General features: G+C 38.4%; 1 protein-coding gene across 1 annotated transcript in view; it reads right to left on the reverse strand.

Annotated features, from left to right (window-relative positions):
- Nucleotides 1-24,091, reverse strand: part of UBE2O (ubiquitin conjugating enzyme E2 O) — an 83,303-nt gene that overhangs the window by 8,580 nt on the left and 50,632 nt on the right. Inside the window, exons 7-16 of the mRNA XM_060764607.2 lie at nucleotides 23,105-23,214; nucleotides 20,316-20,466; nucleotides 18,309-18,350; nucleotides 11,838-12,337; nucleotides 8,792-8,946; nucleotides 7,121-7,233; nucleotides 5,709-5,837; nucleotides 4,926-5,015; nucleotides 2,914-3,580; nucleotides 724-860 (exon numbers count right to left, since the gene is read on the reverse strand). Coding sequence (XP_060620590.2) covers nucleotides 724-860; nucleotides 2,914-3,580; nucleotides 4,926-5,015; nucleotides 5,709-5,837; nucleotides 7,121-7,233; nucleotides 8,792-8,946; nucleotides 11,838-12,337; nucleotides 18,309-18,350; nucleotides 20,316-20,466; nucleotides 23,105-23,214 — 2,094 coding nt within the window. The remainder of the gene's footprint in view (nucleotides 1-723; nucleotides 861-2,913; nucleotides 3,581-4,925; nucleotides 5,016-5,708; nucleotides 5,838-7,120; nucleotides 7,234-8,791; nucleotides 8,947-11,837; nucleotides 12,338-18,308; nucleotides 18,351-20,315; nucleotides 20,467-23,104; nucleotides 23,215-24,091) is intronic.

The raw sequence follows: 24,091 nt of genomic DNA on the forward strand, positions 1-24,091 counted from the left end.
AGTGTCAATTGCTCAGGATCACCCAATGTATTTCTGTGGCTAAGTGTGGATTTGAACTCTGATTTCCAGAGTCATAGTCTAATATTCAAACCCCTGCACTACACTGGGTCTCACCTTTATCCAATTACTATGCAGTTGTCATATTTATAAAAAATAACAGGGCAGGAACACTGAGCTCAAGTACATGGGATAGCCCTTGGCAAGTACCGCAAAGTATTACTTTTATCAGTTTATGGAATAAAATGGCAACATGGCAAACATTTGCTGTTGCTGTAGCCAGGGTAGGTCAAAAACTCTGCTTGTGCAATGCATTACTACCATAAAGGAATGAGGAAGTTTGTTTTAATGAGCTCTGCAGGTGTTTAAAGATGCTTCCTAGACAGAACTGCATTGTTTCTCTTTAAAAAAAAGAGCTATGGTTTTTATATTAACCTATGATGGGTGGACACAGCTCTCATGTGACAGATGAAGGCATTGGCACAGCATTATTCATTTTGGCTACACAAGCTATGAAAGTCAAAAGCAGTTAGGGTGCAGTAGAGAACTAGTGACCACCTCCTGCACTGTCATGAGAAAAATGAGAATAATAAACACATTAAGCACTCTCTATCATTAAAAAAATAACTTAGTGGAACAGAATCTTACAAGGTTAACTTCTAACAAGGATGCTCAATCTCAATAAATGGCAAAACACATGCAAGGATGTACCCTTCGTGAACTTACCATTCTGTCCTCAAAGGTTTTAACCATGATGCCATCTGGCAATGAGGTTGCTAATAATGCCATTTCTTTCCTCACTGTGCTGAAAAATTTCTTGGCTTCAGGAGGTTGGAATTCCATTTTCTTAAAAGCATGGCTATCTGATATGGCAAGAAAACATAAAGACAGTACATTAATGAATCACAGAGAAGCAATGTTCCCGTTTCTTTGGTCAAAAACCCTAAACGCTAAACGCAAAGCTGGAAACCATTTCCAGGTAAGGTTTCCTTAGACTAGTAAAAACTTACAAGTCTTTGAATTTCATTTATCAAAGTATGCAATGTGTAGCCTGAGCAGACTGAGGAATTTTTTCATCATTGGTATCTTGAACAGAGTACAGACAGTCCTCAAGTTACAAACAAGACTAATTCTGTAGGTTTGTTCTTTTTTAAAATATCATTTTTATTTAAGGAAAATCAAGGGATAGGGATATGGGTGGGGATGAAAGTGAGGAAAAAATATTTTATATTAAAAATAGAGAGACAATCCCCTTAGTGAAAAAAGGGGGTAGGGGGAGAGGAAAAAGATTTTGAGGAAAATTTTGTTTTGACTTCCAATTTTTCCATCTGGGTTGATTATCTATTATATAACATTTATTTTTGTTCACTCCGTCTTTATATATTTATTTTTCTGTTTTCAAAAAGTTTGCCAAAAAAGTCCAATTTGTTGCAATCTTGTTGCCTTGGTGTGACTTCAAATGTTATGCTAGCCTGTCCATATTCATTGTGTCTAGTATTTTTAATATGCATTCTTCTTTTATTGGGTTTGTTCTTAAGTTGAATTTGTTTGTAAGTCAGAACAGCTACATTTTAAAATATAACTCCAGTCCAAAATATCTGTTTTAGCTTTGGGTAGCATAGGGAAGGGTTAACACTCCTGCGGTGTTTGTTTTGCTATCTGTATCCCTATTCAGAAGATTTTACTCACTTTCTGTCTCTGTGATAATTGAATTTTGAAAAATTTGGTTTGTTGTGAAAACAAGAATTATTGATAAAGCTTTAGAGGAGACACCTTTCCCCCATGATAACTCTTTCAGGAGTGAATTTCCCTTCCAACAGGTAGATTTAGCTCACTCCCTGTTGCATCACCCCTGTTCTTAACTATGAGTTGTTTGTAAGTCAGATGTTTGTCACTCGGGGACTGCCTGTACAGTTCACCAGACACCTGACTTTATGATAGCCTAGTGTGCAGCACAGCTTTTCTCTCATGCTGTCTGATGTAGTGGACCAGCAGTTATTCTTTTCCAATGTGCCGGGGATTGGTACTAAATCTGTGCCCAATGGTTACAATTGTCTTTTTCTCCATAGAAACTTCTCAGAGACCAGCACTTGTCCAGGGACTATTACTTTGAAAAGCACCAGTTACTGCATTAACATGAATGTGAATGTTTAAGATCCATGACGGAAACAAATGCTCAACAATGGCAGCTGCTGTTTCCCTCACAAATATGGAAATATTTTCACAATTATTATGTGTGTGTGTTCAACAGGTTAAATGCTGGCTAAGTGTTGGGCAAGTCTGTAAAAGTCACTCAACATCAAGGTTAACTTAGGTTCTAATTTTTCCAATATTAGGTTTATTCTGTTCTGTGTCCAGAGTGCATAGTTAAATTAGTTGTTTCCAATTTGCTGGAAAATTATATATTTATGCACATTTAAAATCTATACTGCTTTGATATTTCAGATGAAATGGGCATTCAAGCTATTTTCCAATTAAATAAAAATGTTTGTGTGTCTTTTCCATTTTTTCTTTTCATGAACTATTTGAAAAGTATACTTTTTAAAGTGGGTGCTTTTGTTTTGCAAACTTTGAGAAAAAATGGATTTTATGAGCTCTGGTTTTGTAGTTTAGGTTCAGGAGCTGAAAGAGTAAGAATATAGTCACAAAGTTTTCTCCCACCTTATATGCAGGCTTATACATCCAAGACAAAGGAAGGCAACAGAACTCATTGACAAGCACTGCTTCCTTTTAAAAAAAGTATGAGGAGGACCTTGTGGCCCCTTAAGATTTTTTTTACTACAATTTCACCCTTCCTCAACAAGCTGGTGTGGGACTGATGGAAACTTAAGTGTAGCCACTCCTAAGGGCTATAGGTTCCTCACTCCTGCTTCAAACATAAACAAGCAAGGCTGTCTGTGTTACTCTTGCGCTCACCTGGGGCACACTCCAGCACAGAGAAAACTTCCCCCTTGGCACTGGTGAAGGTCACTCCAGGCTTGCCTCCACTCTGCTGGCAAAGCACTGGTGTCTCACTAGGCCATTCTGAAGGCCCTGCGGTCTGTGTTTGTGCCTCCCTTTCCTCCTTCTTCTCTGCCTCTGCCATGGGCTCCATTTTTTCTTCTTCTGCAATAGCTACATTGTCCAGAGTCTTCTTTAGATTTTCCTGCAGCTTTTTAATATCGTCCAGGAACTTCTTCTCCCGGGTTGGCTTTTCTGGCTCTACGGTTGGTGAAGTGGGGTATCCTGTCAGAAGCTGTTCCACTGTCATATTCTTCAGGCTCTCCAAGATCTTGATGGCCTCCTTCAACTCTCGGAAGCTCTTTGGGGTACCTTCCTTGCTGGCCTTATCTGTTGTTAGGTCAGCCACTGCCATAGCAACAGCCCCTTGTACTTGCTCTTCCACTTTTTTCACCTCTTCTGCAGGGGGTTCCTCAGGCTCAACTTCCTCGATCTTTGCATGATCATCTTCCATGAGGCCGTTGTCGGTCTCCCAGCTATCGCTCTCATCCTCCCATTCATCTGAGGAGGCACCACTAGTGCTGCCATCAATGGAATCCAGGTCTGTCTCATCATCTATCTCAGATTCTATGTTGTACAAATGCTGAAAACAAAAGAACCAGCGTCAGGGTGGGTACAAAAGTGCTGAAATTAGGAGCAGGTCTGATAACATGTTTTCCCTTTATTTAACAAGACAAGGTGGTTCAGAACCACTTATAAGAGGATCACAGCTACCTTCATTCAGATGATATTCGAGAGGAAAGCTAATGAAAAGATGACATTCAAATGGGTCCTGCTTCCTGACTGCTGATCTTATGCAATGCCTGTGCGTGAGATCTGGAATCAGCACTTTACCTTCGAAACTAGAGCATCCTAGGTTAACTAGAACAGTTTATGAAAAGGCTATGGCAGTGCTGGGGACTCTGCAATGGTCTATGGAGCAACATGCATTAACTCTGCCAGACTGAAGACCTCAGGATGCTGCACTCCTCTAACTAGTCATCTTATTTAGTTCAAGTTGTATTTCTCACATTTCCCTCTTGTCATTTTCAGAGCCATACCAGTCACAATTTATTTCCTGCATATACAACACATGTAATTAGAGATTGGTGCACTGCTGTATCTAGACTACTTTTCTTTGTGGAAGGATTCTTCCTGTGATGTGATCACATGTGACAGGAGTGGGAAGGAAGACAGCAGAGTGCTTTGTATCCCACTGTTATAGTTCAGGCACTGTACCATTCTATTGCAATTAAAGGAGAACTGCCCTGTTTAGTAAATGAAAGCTCTGAATGCCAAACATTTCATGCACATGAGCAGCCTTTTGAAGGAACAGCAAGCTTCTGTAAGTTCTGGCTATGGCAAAGGAACTACAGCCAGTTGGAAATGAAGAGGCAGGGCTGAGATAAAAACTTATTGATATTTTAATTTTATCTATCATAAAATGATTCATTTCCCTAAGAATGTAACTGGCCCTGAGCATTTCTGCAGGTGCATTCAAAAGAAGCCTGTCATCAGTAAAACATCAAATAAACTGCAAATTAGATTGCAGACTACTCAGCAGAGCTTCCACATGTATCTCAGAAGCTTTCCACATCTACAGCAACATCCCCCACCCCTTAAAATCAGTGGTCTGACAAATTTAAGCCAGGAAGACCAGTACTATTGCATCTATGGTGAAAAAGTAACAAAAAAACCCCACTTATGCTCTTCCAGCTTAAGGCGAACAAATCTATTTGCTATAAAACAAATAGCTGCCTTCCAGATATTGTTGACATGCAATTCCTTGCAGCCCCTGACAGCATAGCAAATAGTGAAGGATTATGTGAGCTGCAGTCCAACAACTTTTGAAGGACAAAGTGGCCCACCCTTGTATGGCTAACTTCATGCCTACTCTTCCTCCAGTAGCTAGTAAAACATGTACAAACATACCAAATGAGGGAACTCACCTGTGGCAAAACAATTGTCCTAGAGTTATCAGCCCAGACCACCTCCACTTTGCTGCTGAAATCCACCCGAGCCACCTGTCCCACAGAGGGCTGTGGAGTGAAAAACAACAAGCATTAGGGCCCATCACAATCCTAAACTCTAGATTGCCAGCTGTCACTTGCACTGTTCTGCCAAGCAAAGCTCATTAAGAAGGCAATAAAAGACATAGAGCCAAGAGTATAGTAACATTTCCTGCTGCTGTTGAAATTCTATATAGAATTCTATCTGCGCAAGAATTTTTGTGAGCAAGTTACTGCAAAGTTAGTGAACTATATACCTTAGCACTCTAATGTCACCACTGTGAGAAAAAAATGTTGGAAGTATTTGAAAAGATTGCCATCTAGTGGTGCCTTCAGGAAGAAGCTAGTTTGAATGCCTTATGACCATTCTTGGTAAGCTCAAAACTCTACCAGAGCCAGAAGTTTTCAAAATAATTACAGAAGTATGAAGGTCTTTAAGGCCTTTAGTTCATTCATATATATGGAAGATTCTACAGCTCTTTAATGGACTCCAGTACTCTGAGGATTATATTCTGATTCGTGACTTGTCCTGCTGCAAGGATAGAAATCTGAGTGAGTGTAAAGAGAAAGAGCCCCTTAAATAAAATACACACTTCATTAAGAGAACTACTAAAAGCAAGCCTTATACCTCTCAGACCAAAGACAAAGTCAGGAACTGCAATTGTACCTGGCACCATTTCCTTGTCATGGTTTCTACATCAGCAGATCCCACCCACAACTCACCTCATTCTCACCAATTGAAGCACCCTCCTCAGCATTGCCAATACGGATCACAAAGTCGGTAGTGCGGAAGCGGAAATCAGGGTGGTCAGCAATATCGTATACACTCACATCCTCCTCTTCACCAACCAGCTGGCGAAGAACACACAGATATTAAAATGAGCCCACATCACTTTCCACAAATACTTCTAACTCATAGTGAGTCCAGTATCCTGTGACTCAAGAGACTCCTCTTTAAAAGAGATTTCATGGTTTCTCCTGTTTGGTCTGGTACTGGGGTGAACTTGGTGCACAGTCACACATGTATGTGCTGTTTCAAAGATTCTTTAGAGAAATGATTTGAAAAGCAGGAAGGCACTCTCAGATGATGCAGGAGTGCTTTCAAATTACCAAGCTCCCCCCTCCCCCCATGGTACTGCAAACAGTGGTGGTATATTTTAAAAATCTATACTGAATGTTCACTCTAGCCTAAAGGGCTTAACAAAGAAACAGAGACAAGAGGAACAATGTATGGGCCCACCCTTATAATCAACATGCTACTTTCCCAAATGAAGCAAATATTCAACTTGAGTAACATTTGTGTGCATGCCAAAGGGATAGCGTTCTGTGAGGTGACTGGATTTTTACATTTGTATCAGCTCCAAGCTTTTATAATGCTTGCATTCAGATTTTCATTCACTCCCAACCCAATTACATGAGTTGGGAATTATTTGAATATGAAGTTTGACAACCCCCATATCAGTTCACAATTACAAGAGTGCATCTAAAATAGCAGACTGTAACAAAAATGAAGGTTAAAGCACAAGCAGAAATCCATTCCCTAAAACAGTGGTTCTCAATCTGTGGGTCCCCAAATGTTTTGGCCTTCAACTCCCAGAAATCCTAACAACTGGTAAACTGGCTGGGATTTCTGGGAGTTGTAGGCCAAAACACCTGGGGACCCACAAGCTGAGAACCACCGTCCTAAAACCTTTAATCTAATGTCTAAAATAAAACAAAAAGATAGTAAGACAAAGTCAAGAGAATCAAAAAGTAAAAGAAACAACACACACAATGCCTTGAAAATAGGATGGAAAGTTATTTGGTTTTTACAGATACACTATCTTGATAAGGTGGTGAAAAATTCAAAAACAAATTATTAGGAAAGGGACTGAAAATAAAAAAATGGCCAGTACAATATTTTCTGCACATGCATTTTTCTAACTTCAATATGGATTAAACAGCAATGTAAAGCACATTAAGAGCACCTTCAGCAGTATGCAAAAGCCGAAGGCAGCAGCAGGCATTCAAGTCAGTTCATAGTCTGATTAACCTGTCAGGACACAACCTACAGAATCAAGACCCTGCAGCTGTCTTAGAGGCACTCCAGAGAAGAGAAAAACAGAAGACAAGATGACTGGGAGTTTGCTTCTTACCTCAACATCATCTCCAGTGGGTTTCAACTTAAACCATTTTACCACACATGTGCGGCCAATGTGGTCACCTGATTGTACGACGCCATACATCCCAGGATCCTGAGAACTCTGGGCTATTTAGGAGTGAACAAAGAAAGTTACACCACTAAGCAGAAGAAAGCAGCAGCATCTACTCTGCATAATTTCATCTACTAACACATGGCTTATCCTGACATTCCCACTGAGACTTAACTTAGATCTTCTTTGAGTTTTCTATGTTCGACCCAAGAGAGACCAGAGTGAGGCAATTATACTGTCCTGCAAAGAGGTATCAAACATCATACCCATACCCAACATTCAAATATTTTTAAAAGACTGCTAATGAAATTTGTTGTCATCTAATCTACTCACTGAGGTCAACTGGCTAGCTGCAAGACTGAGTTAGCACCTTAAAATATACAAAGTGTTTGCTACTCTGTCTGCTAGTGCTTGCAACTGAATCTGCCCTTCACTGGTACAAAGTTCATTCTTTATTGATACAAAAAAGGCTCCATGTATCTTATGGCCTTACCAGCCAGTCAAAATGTGTTCTCAGAATAGCTGTGTACATTAATGAGTGTGTGGAGGTGTTTGACAGAAAATTAAGTTTAAGACCAAGCAAAACTGTGGGGGAAGGGGACTCCTGCATTCAAGTAGAACTGTAGGAAGGACTGGAAGTTGTTTCACTGTGTGCTAAGCCTCAGAGAGTAAGGCCCCTTCCACACTGCTCTTTATCCCAGGATCTGATCCCAGATTATTTGATTTAAGCAGGATTATATAAGTCCCCACTGCCAGATATTGTGGGATAAGAAGATAATCTGGGATCGACTCCTGGGATATTGGAGCAGTGTGGAAGGGGTCTAAGAAAGCAGAAAAGAGCTCCACGGCGTTCTAAGTGTCTCTAAAAGTTTTGGCAAGCATTCAGAAAATGCTTCGGTTTTCACTGCTTCTGAAGTCGAAGCAAGATCATGGAGAGCCCACTCAATTTTTGGGGCTTGGAAGATGTGTGGAGGCTCTCCTCAATTCCCTGCTCTTGCATGTGGGGAACACTTTGGCCATTTAACAAAACTACAATAATATCAAGTTTTGAGCCACAGCAATCTTTTGGCCAATTGATATTGGAAGTGATAAGAACTGGAAACAGCTATCTAAGCTCTTTTGCAAGAAGATTAAGCAAGCAACATTACTCTAGCAGAGCTTAGATGGAAAGTAAACCTTTTGGTAAAAACGAACAGTATTGTCAAATTTTCACCCATCTCCTTAAAAATAAAACCAAACATCTGGGACAGAACTTTAGAGATCACTGAAAAGCAATGTGCTATACAGAGAAAAATGTCATCTGGCAAAAATAACATGGCAATAATGAAGCAAATGAACATTTTTTTAGACATTTTCAAATACCAGAAAAAAAAATACCCAACTTAAGGATTAGCCAAGCCTCTTTCACCTCCTATTCAAGCACAATTGTATGAATGGCCAATGTAACACAGAAGATATGTGCCTTAGCATTCTTAGGAAAAATCAAGGCTGATTTAATCTACCAATGGAAATTGCTAGTTTTCTGCTGTTATGCTAGAAGTTCCTGACAGTCCGAAGATCCAAACACATAGGCAAATAAAGCACAGGACTCCAGAGAGAGCACGTTTTACCTACCTCTTTTATCTACCACAAAATCACCAGGACAAAATTCATTGTTGTCCAAGTGATGGACAGGAAACAGTTCATTGGAACGAATGTTTTTCTCCACGGTGCCATCCTGCCACATTACATCAGCTGACGTCATCGTGGTGACCACTTCTACAGCAACCCTGAGACCGAGAAAGAAGGAAGGAAGGAAAGAAGGAAAGAAAGGCGAAACGTATCACTGTAGAGGGCTACCAAAGGAAACAAAGCAGGCCAAAATGAGGTCTCCTTGGTCATTTGCGTATAGCATTAAGACATGTGCCCTTAATACCAGGGCCTAAAGTAAAACAGAGCATCTGAAAGAAACATCTCTCTGCTGAAAGAGCAGATAGATAGAATCTAATACTTGAGATCAAATAATGGCCCTTGGATAGGTAGAGATTTAAGTCCTTCTACTCAGTGACAATACTTTCTATCAAATCAGTTAAATGAAGTTCAATAGGATTTTACAGCCAGAAATCTAATGCTGGAAACAGAGTTGGTTTATGGTACAGGCTTATAAATATATGCCACAACACATGTGCACAGTGACTGGAAATACAAAAATTAAAAATGCTGTTACCCAGGAAATCCTGTACCCAAAGCAGAACAAGAGTTCCCAATCATTTCAGATTGTGATTTGGCTCAATCTATTCAGCTTCCTTAATAATAAAGAGAATAAGTATGCATCAAATAATGCATCCCTCCCCGAACCATATCAAAAATTTTGTACCTTTGAAAAACAAGAACATTTACTTGCAACTGGCCCAAATACATGGAAATGAAAAACTGGAAGTGACTAATAGATACTTGTTGTCAATACTTTCCCTATTGTCTGTTTAGCTTTTTATTTACCTATTTCTGACTCACTGTTAGATGGATTTGTAGACTTAAACACTGAAGCATACGTATTTCCTTTATTATTAAGGAAGCTGAATAGAACTCTCTAGAACTACTTAAGCTAAGGCAGCTATAGAACAAATATACTAAAGGGCAGCCTGCATGAAAGTAGCTCCTAGAGGATGCCAATTCAGGACAATATGTGTTGCAGCAAATGTTGTTCTCAATGTGTTATATGATGGCATCCTTCATTTTAGAATGCGCTTGTTGTTCACATATTGCTGGACGATCACAGGCAACCAGCAATTGACCCAGGTAGCATAGTCCCCAAAATGTAGCACATTCCATTTGCAGAGGAGTACAAAAGCTGTTAAGTGCATGACATCCTTGACTTTCTCCTTGGAGTTTGGCTTATCATCTGGCCTGCAGGTGGAAAAAACCACTGTTATTAGCAGTGCCAGGATTCAAACTGGAGCTAGGGAAAAGGCTCTTCAACTTTTAAGTAGAGAAACTCATTACTATACCAAGTCTGGGATCAGAGGTAAGGGCTATTTAAAGACATTTCCACATTACATTTCTTGCAGGTCATAGTGTATTTAAATGTTAAATACCTTACTCATTAAACAGGCTGATCTATGTATTATGTGCCTATATCCTGTTGACCTGGAGCTGAATAGTTATGCGTAGCATTGAGCTGTGCTTTGTACACTTGGTGGGGAATTTCCAAACCAGTAAATTGGAAAGTACTGGCAAACCTCAAGACCCTGGTCCTTGTACCCTTGCTTGGCATGAATCCAACACTTAACAAAAATTAACTAGGGGCTATTCGGTGCCAGTGAAATTTCACCATTATACCAGAACTGTCACAAAAGAAGCCAGCTTGGATTTCCAAAGTTTATTATTTGAGTAGCACTACCTACATTAGTGTATTTAGTTTTTAATAGTGCAAAAAGGACTCATAGCCAAGAGATTATCTTTGAAAGGAGCTCTTTCCCCCTGCTTGTTTTATTTGTGCTCCTGAGTGCAAAGGAAGTTGTAAAGTGAACACTAACTTTTTGAATTTGCTGAAGAATGTGCAGCTGCTATAAAAAGTAACAGCCTGGAAAATACCTTTGCATGGAATCTGAAGACTATGTAAAGCTACTTATAGCCACCTGGGAAAAAGCACCATCATTTCACATGGTATTACCTTGGACCCCTGGCATTAAAAAAAAGCTTGTCTGAAGTTACAGCAAAGTGTGGCTCTAAATTAAGATGAGGAGAGAGGAGGGAAGAAGATATAGAAGTTTAACCACAGATTCTTAAACTTCTTCATCTCATAAAGTACAATTTGGCGAAAAAATGTTTTGCCTAAAGCAGCGATAGAATCAGTGGGTGCTAGGAATCAGCAATAAAAAACTCCTATGAATCTTTCTCAGGATAATTCAACATCTCCTATCACGTTCCTTTGAAACATCTTGCTACATAGTTTGATATCCACTGTGCCCGAATTTAGTTTAAAAAACAGGCTTTTAAATTTGCATTTTACTGCTATTTAGTGTTTGTTTATTTATTTACTCTATTTGTATCCTGCCTTTCTCTACCCCGAAGGGGACTCAAGGTGGCTTTACTTATGGCAACTATTCAATGCCTTTGGACAACAAACAATTAGAATACACTTAAGTTAAAATTGAAATTAAAATTAATGCACATTAAAACATATAAAACATTGCATTCACTATTAAAATCAAACCATCCTCAATCATAATCTGGAGCCATTCCAAAGATCAATTGCACATATTCCAAGGGTATTATTGCACTATAGATTAATCTCCAAAGGCTTGACCCCAGAGCCAGGTTTTTACTTTCCTTTTGAAGACCAGGAGGGAGGGAGCTGCTCTAATATCACTGGGGAGGGAATTCCACAACCAAGGGACCACTGAAAAGGCCCTGTCTCTTGTTCCCACCAGACCGCCTGTGATGAAGGCGGGATCAAAGAGCAGGATAATCTTAATCTCCACAATGGTTCAATGGAGGAGATACATTTCTGTTCAAGAGTAATGAAGATGAGCATGTAACATTTGCCACCTAGTTAAAAACCACACAACTGAAGTTACATGCATTTCTTTAATATAGGAATCTCACATCTGAACACAAAAAATCAGAATAGACAGGATTTCAAGGGCCTGTGTTGGTAGAATATGAGCTCTAACCTTACCTGTCACCTGGTTTAAACTCCCGGCTAACCTTGGTTTTCTTTTTCTTATGTTTTCTCTTAAGGTTTTTGATTGAGAGAGGGATGCTCTTCTTGCGCCCTGTGCCACTGCCACTTTGAGAGGAAGCTGTGGAACTGGCAGAGGAGGTGACTGAGCTGGTGTCATCAGTGTCGTCCGCTGCTTCGTCATCTGCATCTTGTTCCGATGACTGCAGCTTGTAGTCTGAGGCACCATCATCCTTTTTCAGAATAAAGGGTGGTTGCAACGGCAGCCCAGCTGCTTCGCAAGGCACCCCTTTTCTCATTTCATCAAGGTGATCTTCCTTTCCCTCCTGTAAACTTGAAGCATCATTGTGAAGTTCGCTTTTTGAGCTAGCTTTAAGGTCTTCTGCTTGTTGGTCACCCGCTGCAGCAGAATCTCCTTCGGGGTGGTCAGGGGTACTCTGAGAATCCGGGGAACAGGACATGATCTTCACTATCTGCTTCTTCAATAATTTCCTTACCTAAAGGAAATAAATATCCCTCAATAAATGCACCTTTACTGGAGAGCTTAATCAGCCATGGCATGCTACTATTGGGTTTAACATTTCATTATAGAAGATTTTGCATACAGACTATAGTGGCAGCCTAAGGACTCACTAATAAATGATTCTTGGGACTCTATTTTCCTTTAACAATTTTGTCCATTGTCACAACAAAGTCATGCCCACCAACCACTCACTGGTGGTCTGACGGACAGGTTCTGTTTGCTTGCATAAGAGTTTTAAAGACAGACATCTCAATTATGCCACAAGCAATGGTCCCTCACTGGAATGATTTCCTGTCTGGAAACCAAAGCCAAGTCACCATTTGTCACCAATTCACCAGATGATAAAGAGAAGAAGATAGGAACATCCTTACTCTCAATATGTTTCAAAAATGGGGCCCCACTGGGCTGATTTCCTGTCTGGAAACCCAAACTTGGGTGGTAGCCAACAGTTTTGATTAATTCCATCTGATAAGATAGCCACATTCTTTGTTAAGATTAAAAATCCCAATACTTTTTTATTTAAAAATTGAGGCTAAAAACTATTACTATTGGAAACCATCAGGAGATGAGTTGTATGGGAATATGCTCCCTCTCACGATTTTGCAGCTAGGATAATAATGCATTCAATTTTTCAACTTATGAAGCGATTGCCAGACAACCAAGGAAGCATTTTAATCAACAGAATGCTAAATGTGTTAGGCTACATACAGTATATCCTAAAATAACAATCCAATATGATATTTTGAATTGGTCTTTGACAGGCTTCACTACAGAACCATTCATGTATTTTAATGTTGTGCACTACTCTGAATTCTGCACTGGAATAATTTCATGGGTTCTACATACAAATTGGTTCTGACACTGAAGTTAACAGGTTTTTTTCTTTTAAAGCTTGAACCACCTACATACATTCTTCTAATTTAACTTCACATACAGAAAAGGCAGCCAACGATTTTAAGCTATTCTACTTTTTAAAAAGTTGTGAGGTAACATTCTGTACATACTGTAATTAGATGCCCAGAAGAGCCCAATGATTTAAGACAGACACATCAGTTTGGAAATCTTTGCTTTTCCAAATCTTATTTGACCTCTTTTTCTAAGGGAATAAGGGTGGTACACATACAGCAAATGCTTGTGAAAACCAGCAGAAGAGCGAGCATATTCTCCATTCCTCTATGTATGTCATACATTAAGCCAGGAGTATGGAGGGCAGGGGAGCTGTAACTGCCCTTTGGTCAGAAAAACCAGGTCCCTGGCTCTGGGAATGGGCTTTAGAAAGTAATTCTAAATTATAAACTTGATATATACTAAATCAGCAACATGGCTATATTTGTTAATACTTCAATCTGAAATGAATCTGGTTAGCTGTGATATGACTGTAGAGACATATTTAGCATCTTGAGAGGATATCCTCAAAACTTTACAAAAGGGCTTCTTAGCACATGATGTGTTATTAACACAGAAAGGACTCCTATCAAGCGATGTCTAAGTCTGTCCTTCTGTCCCTTGATGTGGTCAAACAGACCCACTCAAACAAAAACTGGAAAGAAATGCAGCCAACAGATCACATCTCTTTAAAAAAATCTGGACTACCGCTGTATATTATAAAGAGTTTGCTTATTTGATATGTAGTACAAATCCATATACTTGACCACAGAATCATGAAACCTGATGTATTACCTAAGAGGAATAAAATGGAAACCATAGTTGTTTTTAACCCACTTTTAAAACCATTTTAGGCCCCTCCTGTACACACACTTTTGATGTCTGTTGAGTGCACATTTACACACTTATTCTGGCCAAACTTCAATTTACTTAAGATTTACACTTCAGTTAACATTATAAAATTCATAAGTGAAATAATTGTTAACCTAGGCAATGCCAGGAAAATTTCAATAATAATAATAATAATAATAATAATAATAATAATAATAATAATATAATATCCTGAAAACTAGATGAACCAATAGATAAAAATATCTTTCCCAATGCTTAGAACCATAAAGTGCTCTGCCTCTACATGTCTCAGTTACCATAAGAGAAATGTTACTAGTCAATGTTGTACAGAAGTGTTTAAAATAATATGCTTATAACTGTATTTATGTTTGCATTGGTTGCCCTAAGGCTGGAGCGGCCTAGCTGTGAGAAATGTGTTACCATGGAAACGAGGCAGAAGAGGAGGTGGGAGGAGCTTAGAGAGTAAAGGTTTTAAAAAGTGACAGTTAGAGTCAGTCAGGGGGGAGACTCTGAGAGAGCAGCAGAGTCAGGTTTTAGACTCTGAGGAGTGAAGAAGTGAAGAGTCAGTTTTTAGTGTTCGTGAATAGTAGAGATTTCTTCAGCTAGGAAGCTGAAGGGGAAAACCTTGTTAGTTGCTTTAGTTAGAAAGAACTAACAGAGGCTTGTTAAGATCGCTAGTCGGGAGAAGACTAGAGATCTGTAGTTTAGTCAAGGATAAATCAAACAGGAAGACTATTCACTGCAGGGAACACTGGTTAATAAAGCGCTTCACCACAGCAAGAGTTCATAAATTGTAACATCGAAAGTCTGAATTGTATCGCAACCAAGTTACATGTAACCATCAAGTATTTGCCAAGCTTAACATCTTCATACTGCAACCATACGCTTTGTTTAAAAATAAACTTGTTCTCTTTGTTTTTTTAAAACTGCCTCATCTCCATTAATTCTACGTTCGGTGCACCCACTCTACCAAAATTACCTCACAACACAAACAGAGCCTTTAATACCAGAGCCTTTTACAAATCAGTGGCTCCTTTCTCCTAAACCTAGGTGCTTCCTCACAAATTGGTAGCGTCATCTTTACAAATGTATTTTCCACCAGTTTTATTACTGTAGTGTTCAACTAGGAAAGGTCGCATAAATATTCAGGGACTGTTTACTTTCTCAATGCTTCCCAAACAATTATACATGGCAAACATGATGCCACTGACAATCACTGAAAATCAACAAGCTACTTTCAGTTTGTCAGGGCCGAATGAAATTTGCAAGCCTAGCAAACACTTCTGAGAGGGATGAAGCCTGCCATGTTTAAGAATAAGCACAGATTTTATTTATGCAAAAACTGTTTTCAGTTTGAAGATTTTAAAAAAATACAAGAAAGGATACACTTGTCTACCCACGCTTTTGTGAACAATCTTGATGAAAATTACACAGAATACAGAGGTAGTCTTACTTTAAAAATCCAAAACTTTCCAAACAGACAGGTGTAAATGCTAGAGACTGGGGCTTAGAGATGTAAAACCCCGGAGGGGGGGGGGGGTCCAGAAACAAATCCCCCATTTTTTTTCCAGAGTGATCTTGTTTTTGGAAACAAACTGATTTTGGGATATTTTCTTTAAAATATATATATTTTAAGAAAAGCAGTATTTACATCTACACTTTTTGCGGTTTTGTTTCTATAAAGAATGCAGTAGCTAGACTTTTAGATAAGACTATAGTATCACATCATGTAATCTCATTCTTGGTTTTCTGTTCCCGTTTTTTTTTAATGGGTCACTGATCAAGTGATTTGTATTCACTTGGCACTACAGGGAACCAGAGGAGACGAAATTATTTTCTTTGCTTTTTAACAATCAATGATCGTTTCTTCTCTTGTTATAAGTTGTAATTAAAACAAGAGAAGAAACTATCATTGATAAAGTGTTAAAATTAAGTGATTTTCATAATTTAGATAAATTTTCCTTGCAGTTTAGAAGCTTACAGATCCATTTTGGGGCGGGGCGGGAGAACGAAATTCAATTTTTAATTATTTTCTGAATTGTAATTTTAATTTAGCAAACAACATAATCTGGTAACAAACCATGTTACACATAACAAATGTCTTTTAATGTATAAATATTGCTATTATTACATTCCATTTTTAAAAAATGTCAATTCCCCCCCAAGTGAAGTTTTCCTTGTATAGTTTCAAAATTTCTGGAAATTTTATATCTCTTATGGTGGTGAATGAGAAACAGATCAAACTCTCAAAAATTCAAATTCCCTATGGAACAGAACAGTTGTGCATAATGGAGGCTTTAACACACATGCGTAGAGGTGGAAGAACCTGAATATCCAGACTTTTCCAGGTGAGTACTCAGTGATTTCTATTTCCCACACAAATCACAAAAACATTTAATAGTTCTACTCTTGGGAGTGAATGACCAAAGCTCTGAACATTAAATCGCCCCGGGATATATTACTCCAACAGTCCTTCTCCAAACATGAGGAAGGTACCTGATAAACCCTAGTATTTTGTTTTTTAATATGACAGGGTGGCTGTTCAAATGTTGTTAGGTTACAAGTCCTGAAGCCCTAGCCACCATATACAATAATGAGGAATGCTGTGATCTGCAATCCATCCACATTGAGAGTTACATGATGTACATCTCTGATATGTGGAGACCTGAGAATGGGGGAAAATCTTTGGGAGAGACATTATTTATATTCCTACAAATCAATCTGCTACCAAATCTTCAGAAGTATCAAGGTTTAGTCCGCTTTGGAGAAGAAATGCCCAAACTGAACACTTAAATTCAAACACTTGCCAAATGATCTGATGCAAATTCATTTAAACTCCTACCCCCTCGTAAATACATTGCCAATTATCCTATAAAAATGCACACCTTGGCTATCTGAAACCTAGTCACTGATCAAAAGCAATTCCTGGTGAAAGAAAGAGTGAGGGCTGATGGGGTGGTGGTGGGTAAAGATACCAAAATGTAAACGGCACTATGCACTATGTACTCTTCCCATCTACTTTCTCTGCAGGTCTTTCCCTGCCAAAAGCTGAATAGACAACAAAGGAGGGCTTAGTAATCTGTTTACACTGATACACATTTATCAAACATGAAAATGGGTTCAATACTATCACTTTCACTGAAATATATAACAATGGAAATAAACTGCATATAGGAGAGGCTTGACACCTAGCAGTTATCACCCATTTCCAAACAGAACATTACAGTTGAAGCAAACACTGTGAAAGGACCAAAACCATCAGTACCTACGATGCTCAGTGACTTTATCTTCACAAACAGTATCATTACTCTGGGGTTCAGAGGGACAGAAATTTATCTTCATGCAGTTATATTCAGATTTAAAACACAATGACAAACATTAAGAAGTGCCTTGGTGGATCACTCCAAAGACATATTCAGCCCAGCACTCTATTTCCCTAGTGGCTAATTAGATGCACTAATCCACACAGATCCCTTACATTACTAGGAAATGTAAAGTCAATTTCACAGGAGGGAAAAGTCAGAATGGGTTAAAGGAAAAGGAGGAGGGAGCAAGGAAAAGCAAAAAGAAATGTGGAAAGAGATAAGCATTGCTAAGTGCAATACCCACCCCTGTGCCACATCATGTTAATCTGCATGAAGTTCCTCTTAACCCGTTTGTTCTAAATCAAGGAGTCCCAGAATTTGTAACATTTCCTTGAAGAATTGCTTCAGCCCCTCTAGCATTTTGATTATATTTTTTTTGTTATTTTCACAACTCAAGAATATCATCTCTGCGTGTAAATAAAATTCTCCATTTGTGGTTACAACTTTCAATATTTCTTTCCCATCATGCCAACTGGCATTATAATAATACAGAAAAAATATCAAAATCTGCTCAAATTAATGACGCCCAAATCAATTGGTTTTATAAGGTCAAGCTAATCTTTTAAACAGTGTAATGAATGTTAAAATGAAAGCTACCTAAAAGCAGACTGTTATACTGAATGTACTGTTTTACTGACTATATACATAGAAAGATAACATACAGCAAACATCAGAAATGAATTTTAGACAGGAAAATAAAGCATGCTAATATTTTTAGAAGAGTGTCATCTTTGCAAGCTGACAGGGGGTACACTAACGACTTTATTTTTCCTTGATTTTTAGGAGGACATATAATGAAATGCAAGACGTTTTCAGATAGAGAAAAAGTGTTTAGTACAGTACCTTCTCAGGCTTTACGTTGGATACAAAACAGGGACAGGCCACCTGCAATATTAAACACCATAATTTTGATATTATTGGTAAAAGCTTGGGATAATTACAGAAATAAAACAGATTTAAAGGAATGATCCCCAGTTTTAACAGTATTTTAACCTGAACGTTTACCTCAAATGTATTTTCTCAGAAATAGTTGATCATAGAATAACAGAGTTGGAAGAGACCCCAAGGGCCATCCTGCCCAGCCCCTGCCATAAAGGAATACACAATCAAAGCACCCCTGACAGGTGGCCATGCAGCTTCTGACTCCCAGGCAGCATATTCAATGATGGGTTTGTAGGGGAAAATATGGATGGATGAAAAACCTATAATCCAGTTCGCTGTGCACAAATGATAAACCATTTGTTAAAGTTTTCCTGGTGCTTAAGAACCTTCTTCTTTTTATGGAAAATGTGGGCAACTATGTTTTCCAGAGGTTTTTGGACTGTAACTGACATAATTCATTGTCAGTTGCTATGGTTATAGATGACAGAACCTGCAGGTCAAAAACTTCTGAAGCTCTGAAGCTGCCCAAACTGAATGACAATCTCAAACAGGTTGCAGGAAGCAGGGGATTATCTCACAGTAGAAGGTTGCCATGCGTATTTGATTCAAATCCTCAGATTTTACAAGTTTTAATTATGAAATGGATATTCCATCTGAAGACGTGCATCTGCCAGTCAGTGGCAGGACTAGGAATACTTCATAGAACAGGAGTGCTTCACTAAGGCTCCTTCCACACAGCTGAAAAAGTCCACACTGAACTGGATTGTATGGCAGTGTGGACTCCGATAATCCAGTTGAAAGCAGATATTTTGGATTATACGGTTGTGTGGAAGGGCCCTAAGATGGTAATAAAAATGTCCATAAATGATAGTAAATGTTTGTTAGACACCAATAATCTGTCACACAAACCAGAAATATACAGAAAGAATTCCCTAATTTGTGCAGTATTGCTGAATATATTAACAGAAAAAGAATTACACAAATTGCCAAGAAAGTATATTCTTAATTACACCAAAATTGGAATTCTGGTATTTAATAACTATAAATAAATTAACAGGCTGTGTCTGTATGTAAGGCACAAACCTTTCTGCTTAAAAATGAAATTTACTGTAATTCAAAAACTATTGTCATTATATTTATTTATACCCAAATTATATTCCCAATTGGGACTCAAAGCACACAAAGTTCTATAACACAGTAGAAGGAGGATACAGCAAGAAATTAGGGATAATATAGTTTTATCCCTAATTTCAAATATAGTTTTATCTCTGCCACTTTCCTACTGGACTTTATTACTACTATGTAACAGACAAAGACAAAAAAGAACACACACTCACAAATGTACCTGATGCAAGACTGATCCATCAAAAATAATCAGAAATATCCACATTTTTCTAAGCAAAACCGCCTCCCTTTTTTGTGTTTCCACACACACACACAAATCTGATGAAAATCATCGTATTGGTAATAAGCAACGTAGAAAGCAACCCTAAAAAGCTGGAGAAATATTTACAGTGGAATGAGGCAGCCTCAGCAATGCAACATATTCCTAGCATGCATATATGTGTGCACATACAGCACGTCCTTGTTATGCCCTGGAGTTTGATTCCAGGGTATCCCATGGAGACTAAAGCCCTTGGATGCCCACATCCTATTACACACAATGGTGTGGTAAATTGACATCTCTTCAATAAAACGGCAAAAGCAGAGTTTGCTTTTTGGATTTTAAAAGTATTTTCAACATGTGGAGGGTGAATCTGTGGAAGCAGAGTCTGTAGATACGGAGGGCCAGCCATATATTTCTGAAATAATTATACAGAATCAGTGGGATACATCAAGACTGGGTGCAGATGTAGGGCCAAATAAGAATGACGAAGAGTTACCTAGAAACCTCTACAGAAATTCTGATCAAAATAAGTTTCACAGAAACAATAAATTGACATTTCCTGCCATAGTCAATCCATGTACCTTCTTGGCAACAGTTCCTTCTCCCAGAACACAGTTTCTTTCTGGGCATTCGCAAGTGATTTTTGCAGGCTCCACTTTCTCAGGAAACACATAAAGACACCTTTCTCCAAGTTGTCGCTCAGCATGATCAAAGCATCCTAGACGCTTTACACTGTGAATGGTAAGGCAGAAGAGATACTATTTTAATGCTGTCTGAGACAATTTTCTTGAATCCTTTGTGTTAGTAGCTTTAGTTGGCCTTTTGTGTAAATGTCACTTGCCGCTGTTTGGGAAATCACTGGATTTAAATGAAAATAAGACCTTCCCATTGTATGAAGTTTTAGATTTAATTCAATAACATAAAACTTTGATGCTGCAGTGCAAAGGGAAAGCACATTCCCAAATTGGATGTAGAGAACGATATAGAAGAATTTTCATGTCACTTATTCACAAGTTCATCAGTGTAAAATAGCAAAAGGTTAGAGAGAAGGTAATCTGGGGTCTACTGATGGATCCATGAATAATTTGCAGTAGATTGATAAGGATTTCTAACTCCCAGCTGTTTTATAGCAGAAACATGATTCCACTACTGCTAAAAAGAAGAAAAGCTTAGTTAATCAGAATTGGATTTCTATGTGTAAATACTTGTGCTTTGCTCACAATTCTATCTCAAAACAAGTTCCTGGACTCAGGATTTTTCACTCAAAAGTATATTATTTTGGGACCTAGCTCCAATTGAAATTTTGGAGATTTATTTTAAAAAACACAAAGCAGATTTTGTAATTTTGAGATGCAGTCAACGTTTGAATATGCACTAAGTTCTGAATATGCTAGACCCAGCAATCCCATCATATTGATTCAGATAGACTGCATATAACGTATTTCTTCCATTGTAAGACGCCATGGATTGTACAGTGCACACTAACTTCAGTACCATCACTATAAGACACATGATACACCTGTGATTCTAAGAGGCATCCCATTTTTAGAGATGTTTATATAGGGAAAAAGTGTATCTTAGAATGGAAGAAATACAGTACATGCAGTCCCAGAGTTACAAACATTTGACTTACAAATGACTCATAGTTAAGAAAAGGGGTGAGACAACAGGAAGTGAGAGAAATCTACCCTTTATGAAGGGCTATTCACTCCTGAAAGAGTTGTGGGGTAAAGGTTCTCCACTGAAGCTTTCTCATCAGTCCTTGTTTCTACAAAAAGTCAACCTTTCAAAATCCAATCATCACAGGGACAGAAAGTGAGATGAAATCTTCTGAACAAGGGCTCAGGGCCCTTCCACACAGCCCTATACCCCAGAGTATCCCAGAGAGCCAAACAAACACCACAGGAGTCTTAACCCTCCCCTATGCTATCTAAAACTTTGTGTATAGTATAGGGAAGGGTTAACACCCCTGTGGTGTTTGATATGCTGTTCAGAAGATTTCAGAAGAAAAAAAAAAAAAGAGAGAGAGAGAGAGAGAGAGAGAGATGCATCACAAGCTTTGGCAAGCATAGGGAAGAGTTAACATCCATGTGGGGTTACACTAAAATGTATCTGCCCTGACTTACAAACAAAATCAACTAAAGAACAAATGTATGGAACCTATCTTGTTCATAACTTGGGGACTGCCTGTACTTCCCTTTTAAAGCTTTTTTGGTAGCCAACTTGGTATTTTCACAATTCCCTCTGCTGATTTATTAATAATGCATTCTGATTTATTATCCCCAGCCCAAATACTATCCACATTGCCATGTTTGCTTTTTGAGAGATGCAGAGACAATGAGAGATACAAGGCTGATTGAAGTTATACACTCTGCATAGATGTCTTTTCTACAATTTTGTTAGGCCAAAAAGTGCTTACTACTCTGTAATGAGTTAAATACACTAATTTTCTCTGCTCAATTTTTACAATCTCTGCACAATATTTGCATTGGCTTTTATCCATTCCATATATATCAACCATTCCTCTTTATTTTTTCCCATTTTATCTTCCTGCTTATCTTCTCAAATTAAACTTGCTATGATATCTGATTGGACCTGAGCAAACAAGTAATTGTTCTAATTTACCATATTCCATTTTTTTCATCTTTACAACCCAAGCAATCACTGCCTTTCCTGCTAAAATGTATTATTTATTTATTTATTTACACTATTTCTACCCCGCCCATATCAGTCCAAAGGCGGTATGGGCGGGGTAATCAAGATTTATTGAAACCATTGCTTTCAATAAATCTTGTTTTCATAAATTAATTTTATTGTTCCCTAATATTCCCATTAACATTAAATTCCTATTTACTTGAAGTGGTATTTTAAATAATGTCTCCATTTTCTTTGTTACTGGACATTTCCACCACATGTGAGTGTACCATCCTCATGGATAAAGTTATAATGGAAATTGTGATATGGGTATGGGGTGGGGAGAGGTGGTTACGGGGGAGGGGGGAAGAAACAAGGGTGAATTGAATGCATGCAGATATTTTAGATAAACTAATAGATAATATAGAAAGGAGGAGGAGTGAGAAACAGGAAAAAGGGGAAATAATGTATCTAAAACACACACACAACTAATTTTCTCTGCTCTTGCAACTCTAAACTTCTGCCTTAAAAGAGATTTGCTGTCTGCCAATTGGCCATATTATGCATTTTTCTCATTCTCACTGGTTCATCTACCATCCCTCATCAAAAAAATTGCATTGATTACAGTTAATGATGTAGTAACATTTCTCTCAGAAAGCAAACTGCTGTTGTTCTGGTAGCCACCTACATGCACAACAGTATCAAATCAGGATGCTGAATATGAATTAAAACGTACCGAGATAAATTATCTTGGGTTATTAAGGATGGTGGTGGACTTATGCTATCTGTTCCTCCAGGACAGAAGCTTTTAGTGATCCAAGTAACTTTCAGTTCTACCACTTGCACCTAGGAAAACAAAAAAGAGATAAAGGAAGGCAATGTGGCATCTTTACAACGTTTCACTTTAGTAATTTGAAAACTCAAATATTTTGCTAAATTAAAACATCATTTTAAATGGAAACATCTCACTTGGATGGGGAAATAGGGAGGGATTATGCTCATGGTGCCCTCTAGGTATGCTATGCAACATTCAGCACCAAGAATCTGAACAGGGAGCATTATTGAAGTCCACAGTGATTCTAACTTTCTTTCCAATCTCATGTCTCAGTCTTAATCCAGTGCAAGTATTTGGATCTTGTGTTCTGTGCTTAAATGAAACATGAAATATTGGTCATGTACCACCTGCTGTGTAGGCTGTGAGTCTAACCATCTGACAAGGTATCAGATTTCACGTTCAGGACCCATAAGATAATAGTTCTGGGAAGCTCAACATACAGGATCTGCCAGCGTCACCATGAGGTTGTTAGAGAATGTCATCATTCTCAGACATCCAAACATATTCTGGTTCTGTTCCCCCCCCCCCCCCCACTGGGCAAGATAGTGTAGGTGGAGAACTCTGTTTAATGGGTGACTCAAAATTGAAATCATATGGTGAAACACAATCTTCCTTGTATCTTTTGTGCTGTCCAGACATGGAATACTCCCTGGATCCTGATCTTTCCCAGGAAATTTAATTCTTGTTCATGTTGCAGCTTTAAACAGAACCCAACACACCACAGCTAAGTGTAATCAAATCTTTACAAAAATAATTTAGGTTAAAAAAAACCCACTTTGCACTGAGAAGGCAAGAAGTATGATTTACTGAGGTCTGCTTTTCAAAATGATGAACCTGGATGGAAATCACTGTATCTCTACAACCATGAACCACCCATGAATAAACTCT

This window comes from Anolis sagrei, chromosome 2, assembly GCF_037176765.1.
Source record: "Anolis sagrei isolate rAnoSag1 chromosome 2, rAnoSag1.mat, whole genome shotgun sequence".
Classification (NCBI taxonomy): domain Eukaryota; kingdom Metazoa; phylum Chordata; class Lepidosauria; order Squamata; family Dactyloidae; genus Anolis; species Anolis sagrei.